The sequence below is a fragment of the Echiichthys vipera genome (assembly GCF_963691815.1).
Source record: "Echiichthys vipera genome assembly, chromosome: 18".
Lineage (NCBI taxonomy): Eukaryota > Metazoa > Chordata > Actinopteri > Perciformes > Trachinidae > Echiichthys > Echiichthys vipera.
Window position 1 is genome coordinate 3,763,023 of NC_139843.1, and position 14,516 is coordinate 3,777,538.

At 46.9% G+C, this 14,516-nt stretch overlaps 2 protein-coding genes across 2 annotated transcripts in view; one reads left to right on the top strand and one right to left on the bottom strand.

Moving 5' to 3' along the window:
- Positions 1 to 5,513, top strand: part of stx4 (syntaxin 4) — a 7,755-nt gene extending 2,242 nt beyond the window's left edge. Inside the window, exons 5-10 of the mRNA XM_083932244.1 lie at positions 285 to 355; positions 534 to 642; positions 1,269 to 1,342; positions 1,960 to 2,097; positions 2,177 to 2,287; positions 3,013 to 5,513. Coding sequence (XP_083788370.1) covers positions 285 to 355; positions 534 to 642; positions 1,269 to 1,342; positions 1,960 to 2,097; positions 2,177 to 2,287; positions 3,013 to 3,093 — 584 coding nt within the window. The 3' untranslated portion in view covers positions 3,094 to 5,513. The remainder of the gene's footprint in view (positions 1 to 284; positions 356 to 533; positions 643 to 1,268; positions 1,343 to 1,959; positions 2,098 to 2,176; positions 2,288 to 3,012) is intronic.
- A 287-nt stretch (positions 5,514 to 5,800) lies between these two features.
- Positions 5,801 to 14,516, bottom strand: part of srcap (Snf2-related CREBBP activator protein) — a 39,281-nt gene continuing 30,565 nt past the window's right edge. The window contains exons 31-33 of the mRNA XM_083933452.1: positions 13,746 to 13,922; positions 13,549 to 13,632; positions 5,801 to 12,524 (exon numbers count right to left, since the gene is read on the bottom strand). Coding sequence (XP_083789578.1) covers positions 7,278 to 12,524; positions 13,549 to 13,632; positions 13,746 to 13,922 — 5,508 coding nt within the window. The 3' untranslated portion in view covers positions 5,801 to 7,277. The remainder of the gene's footprint in view (positions 12,525 to 13,548; positions 13,633 to 13,745; positions 13,923 to 14,516) is intronic.

Sequence of the window (14,516 nt, forward strand, 5' to 3'; positions counted from 1 at the left end):
TGGTGTGTGTATGTCTTTCTGTGTGTGTGTCTTTGTGTGTGTCTGTTTGTCCGTGTGTGTGTGTGTCTGTATTTGTGTGTGTGTGTGTCTTTGTGTATGTGGGTGTGTCTGTTTGTCCGTGTGTGTGTGTGTCTGTATTTGTGTGTGTGTGTGTGTCTGCCTGTCTTTCTGTGTGTGTGTCTTTGTGTGTGTGTCTGTTTTTACGTGTGTGTTTTAAAGTAAAAGTAAATAATCAGAGTAGGGAAATGTGCAGAGTTGTGGTTTGTTGACGTTTGTTTCTCCAGGTATCGAACCGAAGAAAGGAGAGGAGGACGCGAAATACGTTCCCGTAAACGCTCGGATGCAGCGGATCCAGGTTGGATATAACTTTGTTATTTCATTTTAAGTTTTAACAGAACTTATGTAAATATTAACTTCATCCTGCTCCTTTTTTCTGATATTTCTTTGTGAATTATTCCGATTAATTTCCGTGTTTCATTCGCGTGAAGCCGCTTTTATCCCGTTAACGCGTGAAAGTGTCTCCCTCTCCGCAGCACGGCGTCCTGTCGAAGGAGTTTGTGGAGCTCATGGGTCACTGCAACACCATCCAGGCCTCGTACCGAGACCGCAACGTGGAGAGGATTCAGCGGCAGCTCAAAATCAGTGAGTACAGTACGAGGGCACGGCCGTGGCTTCTGTGGTCCGTGGTTTGTGCGAGCTTCACCGTCGCACCGATCACTTCCTCCTTCGCCGCCTCAGCGCGCTCTGTCATCAGTCTCATGACATTTAGCACGTGTCAGCTCTTTCTGTCACTTTCTACTTACACACTTTAACTTTTAACCCCCTTATTTAACATTTATAAGCACTTTATCATGATTTATAACGTAGTTTGTGTTATAACTTCTTTTTTATTATTATTATTATTATTATTTGTGTGTGTGTGCAGCATCTGTGTGTGCCCACAGTTATAGCTATAAATCTGAATTATTTAGGTTAATATTAAATTATGATTATTTACTCATTTACTTTAAAACATCCTGTATTTATTGACTTAAAATGTTTTATTTTTAACAGTGGATTCTCTTGAACTTTAAATATAATTAAACTGAAAAACAGATTTTAACAAATAAATATAGAAAATATAGATTTAAATATTTAAATATATAAACTTAATTCTCAGCATCTCTCCCGTCTCACAACGACAACAACAACAACGACGACGTCCTGAATCCAAAACTCCCTCTAACGTTCTCTCTCTCTCTCTCTCTCTCTCTCTCTCTCTCTCTCAGCCGGGACCAACGTGACGGACCAAGAGCTGGACGTGATGCTGGAGAACGGGCAGACGGACGTTTTCACCAAAAACGTGAGTGCAGCACGAGTTTCCTGCTGAATCCAAACGCTGTTTTTAGTCTTTAGAAGCGACCGTTACGTGTCATGAACGAGATGATGACACTTCTGCTCTGTTGTCTCCGTCATCGCTCAAACTGGACGACAGACGTGGTAAGAAAATAGAAACAAACGTGTCTTTAGTGTTCCAGTAGCTCAGGTGCTGTACTCTACATTCAGAGCATTAATACACAGTAGATAGAGTAGTAATGTCTTTTTAGTTATTGCTTATGCATTAGAACCGGGATCCCTCGTAACAAGGCTATTTTTTTAAACGTAAGGAGTAAAAACGGGTCAAGTTGGTGTGATGGGTCCAGGGCGTCACATTAGGAGCTGAATCAGGCCGCTGATATACGTCGGTCTGTCTAAATTCGCCGACCAGGCCGCAAAAAAAGACATCAACCGTCTTACTGTCCAGAGTAGAAACCCCTGCGGTTTGTGCTTGTGCAGATGCGCTGTTGTCCCGGGTAATGAAACTGAGCGGAGACAGACAGACAGACAGCACAGTTCGGGAGAGCTGCACCACTTAAGAAATGATTTTTCTATTGTTTATAAAAAAATATCTGACGTAAATATCTTCACCTTGCTGTTCAGATCCTGATTGATGCTCAAGCTACGAAGCAGGCTCTGAATGAGATCGAGTCCCGGCACGACGAGATCCTGAAGCTGGAGAGGAGCATCAGAGACCTGCACGACATGTTCCAGTACCTCGCCATGGAGGTGGAGGCTCAGGTAAAGCAGCAGTCTCTGAGGTCAGGCGTGTTTGTGGTTATAAAAGAGCGCCTGATACTGACGTCTCTGCCTCCCGCAGGGGGAGATGGTGAACCGGATCGAAACCAACATCAAACAGTCGTCTAACTACGTGGAGAAAGCAAAGGAAAACACAGAGAAGGCCGTCACATATCAGCAGAAAGCACGCAAGGTATCATTTAAACCTTTAAGACAACATGAAGTGCACACTTTTTAACTTACTGGGCACGTTTCCAGGACGGACTTCTGCCTGAGTCATCAAACCAAAACAGCCTTTTTATCCTTAAACTGGGTTACACTTTACAATGAAGCCCCTATTTTATATTCTGCCACAAAAGTCCAATGTCATGGTGTCTTAAAAGGATAGTTCTGATGTTTTGTAGTGTGGTTTTAAGAGGTAGACATTCATTTGACCTCCCCAAACACAGGAGTCACTGGTTTACAGCTGCCTCCATCTGTTAAGTTTGTTTGATCAGAAACTCTGTGTTCTGTGGCGTAAAATTACTGTTTTTGTCAGTGGAGTCTGGTGGCTTTGAGGAGAGCGTAGAGCGGCTTCACTTCCCCCGTGTGAACTAAAACAGGGCTGTCTACCTCTGCCTCAAATGGTTATCTTATTAGTTCCTAACACTTTAAAACACTTAAGTCACACAATAACACAAACTTACTAACTGATCGAGGCAGCGCTCATCAGCAGCGACTGTCTTCTGTGAGCTTAAATCACTGTTTTTGTCAGTGGAGTCTGGTGGCTTTGATGACGCCCTCAGTTCCCCGTCGATAACGGCCGTCTGAGGTCAAAGTTAAGCTGTAAAAATATAGCTTTCCTACTGTAGGTACCTCATACAACCACACTTAATTCTGCTTGTATTCACTCATGTTTTCGTTTCTCTCCCAACGCAGAAAAAGATCTGGATAGCGGTGTGTTTGGCCATCCTCATCCTCATCCTAGTCATCTCATTGGTCAGCACCTTCGGCACCTAACACCGGGCAGTGTGAGTTGGTGTTGTCTGGCAGAAGCACATAAGATAAAAAAATCCCCTTTCATGTAAATACTCAGCCTACAGGATGAACGAGGTTATCAACCCTCTGCTTTTTTGTTTTCTATGTCATATTCGTCTTCCTCTAATCCTCCCCACTTCCTAACAGGCCTTTTTGTTTTTTTGTTGTTGTTTTTTTTAAGAAGAAATGTGCTTTTAACTCACAAACGACTCCGATCTCGCCTGCGTTTGCACTTCCACTCACGAGGTCGCGCTCCTGGCTTTTGCGGAAACCCCACCCTGTCGGATTCTGGTCGGCAGCACAAACACCAGGATGAGTTGTGAACTGTTACGTCTGTGCCCCTTCCCCTCCTACATTAAAAAAAAAAAGAAGGCGGTGGAAACAAGTGGCCTTGAACAAAGCACAATGCAGTATTGAAGCCTCCGCAGTGGCGCTGATCATGCTGTACTCAGGAAGCTGTGCGTTGAATTAGAGGCGTAAAGAACCATTTTAAAGGCGTCTGCATTTCTTTTAGAGGCAGATGAGACTAATATAATTGTACATAACCTATATTGCTGGTGATTAAGACATTCTTTATGCAGATTATTTTTTAAAACTTGAAAGTTGTTTCAAATCGCCGTCTTGTAACAAGTGTAAATAGAGATTTTTCTGTTCTTTTTGTGAAGTAACAGCCCCCACGTTTGTTTGTTTTGCGTTGTGTCAGCACTGCAATAAAAGGCCCACTTCTATTTGTCCCACCAGTTTGTATTTATGATTTCAAACGTTGTGTACGCTGCTGCTGCTGCTGCTGCTACGAGCAAAGTCCTGCAACCGAACGTGATTATGTTCCTTTCAAATCGGTGCCTTCTCCTTAACCCTCCTGTTGCCCTCAAATTTTACTTACACCGTTTATTCTCGGGGTCAATTTGACGGTTAAACATCTGGAAAATGATCGTAATCAATGTGTGACTCAAGTGAAGTCGGGTACTTTATGTTTTTATTTAACAGAATGAAAAATATCACTGATGTTAAACTGCATGGAGGGATTTCTGTGTGTGTGTTTTACAGTAAGTCTGTTATTTTAAGTGCTATTTTGTGTTATTTGTAACATCTGGAATGAAAGTAACGTCCGTTATCAAGGACAGCAGCATGAATTTGACCTCATATAACATTTGAATTGTAAAATAAATAATAATAATGATTAAATCATCCAGATGATCAAATTGACCCAAAGGAACACCGATGCCACAAGTACATGTACGATAAGAACAATAAAAAATATATATAATCATGATCATATTAGGTTTTTTATGAGTTTTCCCCTTAAAATGAGGAAAAGTCATAAATATAAAGCAAAAAAACAAAGAAAGACGTCGTTATTTAGAGATTTTAAACATTAAATGGGGTCAAATTGACCCTGAGGAGAACAGGAGGGTTAATGTCCATGTGAGAATGTGATGTTGTGCAGCAACGTTGTCAAAAGGGATGAAGTTTTTATTTTGTTTCTATTTGAATTCACACCGCAGTGTTTTTCACAGCTCAGCCCGACACACTCACTGTTATAAACTCTTTATTTCTCTTCACCTGTTTGTCACGTCGTGCAAAGACGCGCTTGTTCGGTCATTTTGGTTTAACTCTGCGAGGGAAATCCTGCTGAACTCCTGCGAACACGCGCAGAAACAAGACCATGTGACAAACCTGTAAAGACAAAAACAGGTGTCCAAGTCTCCTTTTGGAAGCAGACAGCGTGACTTTGCGTCCCTCGTTTATTTGAATATAGATTTGTTTTTCAAATTAAAATACTGCCATGTTTCCATTATTGTGTGTGTGTGTTGTGTATCAAACGGTTTAGCTGTTACACGGGCGATGACAGAAGTATGGTTTGCATTTTTACACCTTCAAAGTATTTTGTTTTTTCTGGTATGTATTTAAGGGATAGTTCGGATTTTTTTAAGTATTATTGTACGAGGTACTTCTCCAGAGTGTGTGAGCAGACACAAATGTACTGTCGTGGGTTTAGACACTTAAATAAATCAGTTTAAGTTCACGCTATATTTAGAATACACAACGTTTTACGACGGGGAACCCGAAGCCGCTTCATGCTCTCGACGAAGCCGCCAGATTAAATTGACCTCGTCTTTTGTTTGTTTTGCTTGTTTTTTAGTTTGTTGTTAGCACCGAACCCTTTAAAATACCGACAGCGGACTAGAAAGTTCTGTGTTCTGTGCGGTAAAAGGACTGTTTTTGTTGCGGTCTGGTGGCTTTGACGAGAGCGTAGATAACGGCTTCATTTCCCCCCGTGTAAACTTAAGCAACGCTGTCTGATGCCAAGGTAAAGCAGTGAGAATATTCTTATTTTAAGCGTCAAACAGCGGCACATTTCCTTATCTTTCACACAGACTGTGGATAAGTACCTCATACAACCACACTTAGAAAAAACAGAACTATCCCTTTAACGTGTGACACAAACCTGTATTTCAACAGTTATTAAACAAAGCCTTCAACACAACGAAAAAGCTAATTTTTTATTCAACTGTAATTGTCTTAATTTTTCAAGTAAAACAATGTGGAATTACAAGGGATCAAAAAGGAATGCAACAAAAGAAGAGAGACAAATAAAAAATAAGACCATCACCATAAACTACCCCCCCCCCCCCGCCCCGCCCGCCGCCACCCCTCCCCCGAAAAAACAAAACAAACATATCACCTTTTGCTCAAAACGTCTCAGACACGTCCAGAAGTAAATCCACAATTTACAGTCGTCTGGAACTGTACCAGTAATTTTATTCACATATTTTTGTCCAAGTAAAATGTTTTTTTTTTGTTTTTTTTTACATGAACGAAAAAGCAAAAACGTGAAAGTGACAAAAACAAAAAAACAGATCTGGTGAAAAGTAAAACGTTAATTTGGTAGCACTGACGCACAGGGTGCTCTTCTCGATGTTCTCTGGGGTTGTTTCTTATTTTTTTTGTCTTTTTTTATTCACGTTTGGCTTTTTTTTTTTAAATAAAAGAAGCTCAACACCCCGGCTTCAGGTGCGTCACAAGGCAATCTAAGGTTCAAACCCATTTGGCCAGAGAGGCACTCTTTATTTCATTAACGCGGACTCGCCCCATCCCGTATAAATACATGACAAAGTGGAGCGTGACTGTAGCCGCCTTTGGGAGGATCGGAAAAAGAAATTTATTTGCTGCTGCTCCGGGAGCGAGAGATGTTTCAAGACCATTTACAACTTGAATTAATACATTTTCAAAGTGTAGAGACACATCGTGAGGTACCGGGAACCGATTAATCGAGAAGTTGATGGGGGAAAAAAAAACGTGTTACGACACCACGACGTACTCGAAAAGCTGAGGGGCCACGATGTCAGATGTGCAAATGAGAAATGCGAGGCTGGATTTCAAATTAAAATAAAGAAAAATCCAGAAACAGAAACTGACGTGACAGAAAAACCAAAAAAAAAAAAAAAAAGGGGGCCCAAGCAAAAAGACAAGCTCCAGCATAGTGCAGCGAAGATCACATTGACAGATCTGGTATCTTCCCAATACCCTGGAAGAAATAATAAAATATGCATAACTTATCGACTGACTACGAAGAAAACCGTCAGGACAGCTGATGACATTTTCAAAACCAAACGCTCTAAAACCTCCAACTTACAATACAACTGGTCACTCGTACGTTTTTAATGTCACACGGATGACTTTTCATTGATGAGCCCCACAGAGGGCGCGCGGTTTAATCCCGTCCTAACACATAAGAGCCGAGTGTTCCAGTCTTTAATGATTACAGTACATAATGTGAACTAACAACCTTCCTGTATAACCTCTTGCACCTTTGTCGTCCCCCCCCCCTCACGTCCCAGTGGTGAATTTATCCACTGCGCCCTCTTTCTCTGGACGCGAAACCATGGCGCCACATTTTTTTTTTCTTTTTATAACTCTCAGTCCGGCGTCCCTGAGCCTTCCCCCAGCTGACAAATGGCTGAGCTGGCGAGAGGACCAGCTCCAATTGGAAAGGGAGAGGGCCCGAGAGGCAGGGAGGAGGTCCCTGGCTTGTGCAGCACTCAGTCCCCTTGCATTCATTAAGAGTGCACACAAAGCAGCAACCTTGGGAGGTCATGACATGCTCTCGTATCGTGCTCTGCAACGGCGCTCTCGCTTCCGCTTTTTTCCCTTTGGCACTCTGATCATGTCTTGTTGTGACGCTGTTGACCGAAAGAGGAGCGGGTGCTCGCGGCCGGTGACCGGGCCTGCACCGCCGCGAGTGCCGCGACACTACGCAGCACCCTGTCCGGCGTCCCCTCTGTTCCTGAACTGCTGGTCACCTCCTGCGAGAGCCTTTGAGACCGCCTGTCCTGTCGACTCTCCCTGTGCTGGCCCTGCTTGTCTCTTTTGTCTCTGCTCTCCGAGCTGCGATCCCTCTCGCGCTCGCTGCCCGAGGAGGCGGCGCGGGACTCTCTGTGCTCCGTGTTCTGAGAGCTGATGCTGCGGGTACGTTGGCTGCTGTTGCTGCTGCTGCTACGGCTTCTGCTGCTGCGTCCGCCGCCCTCGCCGTCACTGCTCATGCTGCTGCAGGCGCTGTGGCCCCGGGACAAAGACTGCGCCTCTGCCTCGCCGTCCTTTCCCCCTGACGACTTCCTGCTCCCCCTCTCCTTTTCCTCTGCTTTCGACCTCTTGTACTCCACTTCCAAAGGAGGAACCAGAGAACCGGGGCACTGTCTGGTGGAGCGGGACGCAGAGCGGCTTGTCTGATTGGGTGTTGGGGGTTTGCTGCCGCTGCTTTTATTATTAGTAAGATTTACAGAGTTGCTCTGAGGGGAGGCTGGTACACTTTTGCTTTTAGGCTTTTGGTTCTTGTCAGAAGCAGAGGCAGGGGAAGTCCCGACAGCCTTAGCCCCAGAGTCTTTCCGAGTGGTGTGTCCGGGGGTGTCCACCCTGCCTTTCATTGCTAGAAGCTTGGCTGCTGCATTGAGCGCAGAGCACCTCTTCCCCAGCACTTCGGGCTCAGGAGGCAACGAGGGCGTGCTGTTGGTCTGAGCTTGTGAAGGCTGAGCTCCTGCAGACTTCCTGGTGATCCTGACAGAAGATGTATCACTGCCAGACTCTCCACCTGTGGACGTGTTGGCGTTGTTTGATGCATTTCTGTCCGAGCTGCGCGCTGGTTTCTTTCCTTGCCGGCTGTTGCCCTTTTCCCTCTCCTGATCTTGTGCTCCGTGCTTGGCTGAGCGAGTCGACCGGTACTCCTTCCTGCTCTCGCTGTTGTCAGAGTCCGAGGAGGAAGAGGAAGACCTTGAACGCCTTCCCCGAGAGGTAGTGGTGGTGAGCTCCCGCTCACCGACTTCAACTTCCTTCTCCCCTCCGTCTTCGTTTTCCTCCTCCTTGCCTGTTCCTGAGGTCACATCCATCCGCCTCTTCTTGGTCGGATGTCTATTCTCGTAAGTCCTCTTGTGGTGAGCGTGGCGGGTGAGGGTTGATGTTGAGCACCCAGACGATGACGAAGAGGAGCGAGCAGACTCCTGGCTACTCTGGCGACTAAGAGGCCTTTTCTGGGTTGGAGTTTGCTGGTCTTCAGTAATTTGCTCCACGGCCTGTTGCTGAGGTTCTTCGTTCTCAGTGGCAGTTGCAGGCTGTGATTTTTCGCCTGCTCCCTCCCCTCCTGACTCAAAGTCTTTGGTCTCCGAGGAACTCTCCACCTTTCTCCTTTTAGGCTTAGACCTACAAATGTCCTCCTTTTTGTCCTCCTCCTCCTTGCTAGTCCTAGCGCCAGCCTCCACAGCATCGGCTTCCATTTCTGTCACCCTTTCCGGTTCACCTTTAGACGCAGATACTGTCGGTATTGACTCTTCAGACTGCTTCTCAGAGGAAACACAAGGAGGAGCAGATGTGGGTACCTGGGGCAGGGCCTCTGTCTGGGCTGGTGTGGACACATCTGGGGAAACATCTGTCAATGCAGAGCTTTGCACTTGCAGGGAAACGACTGCAGACGTTTGTGTGGTGGATACAGGAGGAACCGTCTTGGTTGCGGCAGCTGCTACTGTTGCTAAGGACACAGTGGTGGCTGCGGTAGTGGATGCTTGGGTAGTTGTGACTACATTTGTGGCAGCAACTGCAACAGACTTTTCTGGGGATGATGTGGTGACAGTTGGTAACGGAGCTGGAGTAGCACCTGTGGAAGTTGTCATTGGGGGTGTGATCGTGACTGTCTTTTCTGCAGTTGGGGAAGTCTCTTTGGAAGAAGCTGCTGCAACAGGGGCTGTTACTTTCTCTAGGGGTGATGTAGCTGCTGTAACTATCTTTGCCTCTGCTGTGGTAGTTAAGCTGGCAGACGCTGTAGTTGTGGAAGGAGTGCAAGTTTGTGTAGCAGGAGGTTTTGCAGCTACTGGAACAGCTGTGACCTGTGTGGACACTTGAAATGTCGTTAGTGGGGAGGTTGGGACCGGATTTGCAGGGACTTTGGTAGATGTCACATTAGTCCTTTCTTGGGTGGGAGAAGACGGTTCTGTCTTTGCAGCAGATGATGAGACCATTGTTACCGATGGTGTTGTAGAAGAAGACATTACTGCACTTGCAGCGGGAACTGTACTTGGACTTGTTGAGTTTGATGGACTAGCTTGGACTGTTTTTATTGTTGTTGTTGTCATAGTTGCTGATGTAGTGGGGGTAGACACTGAGGTTGGTTTTGGTGGAGCTGGATCCGAAACCTTCTGGGTGACAGCCGGGGGGGAGCTTACATCAACTGAGGCGGAGCTTACAGCAGCTGGGGCGGAGCGTGCAGCCGCTGGGGCGGAGCTTGCAGCAGCTGGGGCGGAGCGTGCAGCCGCTGGGGCGGAGCTAACAGCAGCTGGGGTAGATGTTGTAGATGACGGAGTGGAGGTCTGCGGCAGGTCTACAACAGTAGTTGTGACTGATTTCACTGTAGTGGTGACTGCTGGTGTAACGCTGACGGTTTTTGATGTTAACTTAGTAACTGTTGGGGTTGTTGTTGCAGGTACTGATGTTGGAACTGCTTTGACAGAAGATGATACAGTCGATGGATTGGTAGCAGCTGGTGTGGCAACTGTGGTGGTTTTGGCCGAGTCTGGTCCGGTTGTTTTCACAGTTGTAGAAACTAAAGGTTCTGGCTCTGCAGGAGCTCTAGAAGCAGTAGAAACAGGAGGTTTTGGCTCTACAGGAGCTCTAGAAGCAGTAGAAACAGGAGGTTTTGGCTCTACAGGAGCTCTAGAAGCAGTAGAAACAGAAGACTTTGGCTCTACAGGAGCTCTAGAAGCAGTAGAAACAGAAGACTTTGGCTCTACAGGAGCTCTAGAAGCAGTAGAAACAGAAGACTTTGGCTCTACAGGAGCTCTAGAAGCAGTAGAAACAGAAGACTTTGGCTCTACAGGAGCTCTAGAAGCAGTCGAAACAGGAGGTTTTGGCTCTACAGGAGCTCTAGAAGCAGTAGAAACAGGAGGTTTTGGCTCTACATGAGCTCTAGAAGCAGTCGAAACAGGAGGTTTTGGCTCTACAGGAGCTCTAGAAGCAGTAGAAACCTCAAGTGTGGATGTGACCGTGCTGGCAGGTGGTAGTGGAGTCGTGGTAGTGGGGGTAGCAGTGACTGGGATAATAGCAGACGTAGAAAGTGTGACAGAAGATGCAGAGGACACCTGGGTTGATGCTGTGTCTGGACTCGGGACTGTAGCTGGAGCTGAACTAACAATTTGGGGTGTGGTCGGTTTGGAGGCAGCCACAGGAAGGGGTGCAGGTGCAGCGGGTGCATTAACAGAAGCTGCGACTGGTGCTGAAGCTTCATTGGTTGTTGTTGTTGTTGTGGGGGCTTGAGCTGGGTTTGGAGCAGGGGTTGAAACCTCAGTCTTAGTGTATGTTTCCGCAGCTTCAGTAGACCTTGAGGCCTGACTTGTAGTGATGACAGCAGCTATAGGGGTCTCCGACGGGACTGTTGGCCTTGTGCTAGCATCAGATACACCAGCAGTGGCGGTCGCATTTTTAGAGTTCTGTCCTTCGCGAACATTTTCTGGCGTGACGGTGGAGTCTTTGCGAGGACGACCCCTCTTACGTTTTGGGGAGTGAGGGTGGTTCCCATCCTCATTAAGCGTGTTGAGCTGTGGGGAAGGGGCCACTGTGTTGTCAGGGTCAGGTAACCGAGGGGGAATCTTGGGGGGCCGGCCCCTCTTTCTTTTCAAGGGTGCCACAAGAGAATTCACACTGGACTCTGTGGAGGTTGAAGTGTTGTCTTTGCCTGGTGGTACGTCAGTTTTCCTGGACTGGTTCGCTCCCCTTCCTCGGCCCAGATGCTGCTGTTGCTCTCCCAGCTGAGCGGCCATGCGGGATTCAGTTTCCAACCTGCGCCGTACAGGAAGATTTCTCAGCACAGGCATGTCAGGAGAAAGATGGGGCGGGGAATATGGAGGGTAACTTCTGACAGGTGGTGGGGGCACAGACGGACTCGGAGAAGAGTCTTGGTCCTGAGGAGATTTGATAACGGCCCCTTTAGTTTTACTGTCAGGGCTCGGGGATGTGTCGTCTTTGTTTGGTTCGTCAACGAATCCGGCAGCGTTCTCCTCCGGGGTTGCCTCCTCTGAAGAAGCTCCACCTCCAGTGCCGCTTCCTCGCCGCCTTCTCCTTCTTGGCTCCTTCTCCTCCACCACCGTGACCAGCCTCCCCGGAAGCTTCCGCAGGACTTTGGCAGACGGGGAGTCTTCAACCAGGCCCCGCAGGACTTCGTTGTCCGCTGACTGGCGCTTGCGAGGCGATCGGGAGCTGGTGGTAGGGGGAGACATGGCGCTGTGGTCTTTGGTGTTGCTGTTGTCATCATCTTTTGCCTGATGGTCCACCGGGCCGCTGGATTCTAGCGATGACTCAGACACCCTCCTCTCATTCTCCCCCTCTTTCTCCTCTCCGCAGGCTTTGGAGGTCTTGCCGTCAGTCTCCACGACACACTGTTGTTTCCCTCCGGAGTGAGAGGCTGTAGGAGGGGAAGGCACTGGACTGGGATGAGAGCGGTTTGGCAGAGTCCTGGTTTTGATGGTCTGGTGATCTCTGGCAGGAGATGTGGCTTTTGAAGATCTGGAGGAATCTTGAAGCCTGGTTGATGAGGAGGCTTTGGGATGGTCTGTACGGGACGGGGTGGTAGACACAGCACCTGTGTCTTTGGCAGCTCCTCGTCCTCTCAGACCACAGCGGAGTCTTTCAGGCACTTCTTTGGGGCTCGTGGGCTCAGACTCAGTCTCGGGCGAGGCCCCACGCAGCCGACCACTGGTCCTCGTGGAGGTGACGGTCTTGTCCTTGGGTTTACGGCCGCGGCGGGCCGGCTGAGCAGGCTCCACAGAAGCCGGCGTTGACAAAAACTCATCGTCGTCGTCATCGGAGGACGCGTGGAGCTTTAGGCCCTCCTCCTTGGCCTGGTCCAGGCCCTTCCTGGCGGCCTCCACTTGCTCCTAAACAAACACAAGCAGAGCAGACGTCACATAAACATCCTGCAATACAACACAAAGAAAGTTGCTGAGCTAATACAACTTTTAAGTCATGGTTGTGGTGCATGGAGTGCTGCATGAACGAGTCCTGAAACCTAATAATAAGGTCTGTTGTTAACACAGGCTGAAGAGATTTTTACGTTTTGTCCTACAAGATAAAATACATCAGTAAATTCCCGCTCCTGATTTTTGAAGCTTGTTCATGTCTTAAAAATGTCTAAAAAGTGTCTAAATGAGACGACAGGCTATCAAACATGATCAGCTGAACACAAAATCATTTGGAAGCTCGAGGCGTTGTAGTTTGTGTATAGCCTAACGTCAGATATTTACTTCTGCTGATGGCATTTACGCTTCAAAACAAGTAGAAGTGGTGTTCATTCTAGTATCGTACACTTTTGTTCAGCACAGAGCGGATTTTCTGCAATAATCTAAACCCCAGTGGAAAAATCGCGTTGACTTTTTGTCGAGGAATCAGGACGATGCGAACTTCCAGATCGGCGTTCTATAATACGTCATCCCTGCACCACATTTATATTTAGCAGCGCTGCAGATGCATTTTCAACATAAATCACAAGACATTCATTAAGTAAAAATGAAATAAATACATCTGAAAGTCTCTCTGCTGTTTGAAGTGCATTGTGGGAAGCAGCAAACAATAAAATGAGACAATTAGAGGTTTAGTCGATCACCAGAAAACTGAATTCAGGCCAATTATCAAATAAAAATGCCAAATACGTTCCTCACACGTGCTGCGTTCTGAGTTTGATTTCATTGGAAATATATTTGGACTGTTGACCAGACAGACTGAAGATCACCGCAGTTTACCAAGACGACAGCCTCATAAAATCATAATTCTGTTACTTTGCACCTTTGTGTTGAGTAATTAACGTTGACTTAATCAAATGAAACCTTTCGAAAGCTGCGCTGATGAGACACAAATCTGTTATTTCAATTCAAAGCGAGCGTAACGGTGAAGACGTGGCGTTACCTCCGCCTGCTTCAGCTCCTCTTTGCAGACGTCTTCTAACGAGGCTTCGAGGAAGTTCATGGCGTAGCGTTCGATGGGAGTGAGCTGGAGAAAAGGCAGAGCACAGGGTGAATTACCTGAGCATTAAATAACTCTTAATATACAGCAGAGGTTATGTAATCTCTGGGTGGAAGGGAGAGAACTGTGGGATTATTCACCTGCTCCACCAGAGCAGCGATTTCCTGCTCCGCCTTGGAGAGCTCCTCCACCTCCTCCTGTTCCCCTCCGTCGTCCAGCGGGATGTTCTCGTTGAACTCCGCCAGCTCTGCCACCTGCTCCGCTTTGGCCTGAGAGGCTGCAACTATGTCCTCCTCGTCCTCGGCACGGCACAAGGCCTGCAACGATCACGTCAATACGATCAGACACACGCCGCCATGTTTGTTAGAAACACCTTGGATTGCTTTAGGTCAGGGGGGGGGGAAATCTGGTCCTGGAGAGCCACTGTCCTGCATGTTTTAGGTTTCTCTCTGCTCTAACACACCTGAGTCTGATGCTCTGCTCATTATCAAGCAGCTGATGCTCGTCATAGTTTGATTATTGTCAGACTCAGGTGTGTTAGAGCAGGGAGGAACCTAAAACGTGCAGGACAGTGGCCCTCCAGAACCGTGATTGCCCACCCCTGTTTGTGTTTGGAAGTTCAACATCAGCAAGTCCCAAAAAAACACCAAGTGGCCGCACGATAACATCTATATCATCATCTGTATCATAAAACGATGTAAAACTCTCTATTAAATGTATTTTTCTATATTTTCTCGGTTGCTATGGTCAAAAAAATGTGCGTTACAGCAATATTTACATCAACATTATGTTCATTTTGCATAAATAAGTTAGAAAATATTCAGTACTTTTCATTGGTCATGTGTTTAAGTCACCCAGGAGTGTAATAATAATAATAAACTTTATATATATAGCACCTTTCATATGATAAA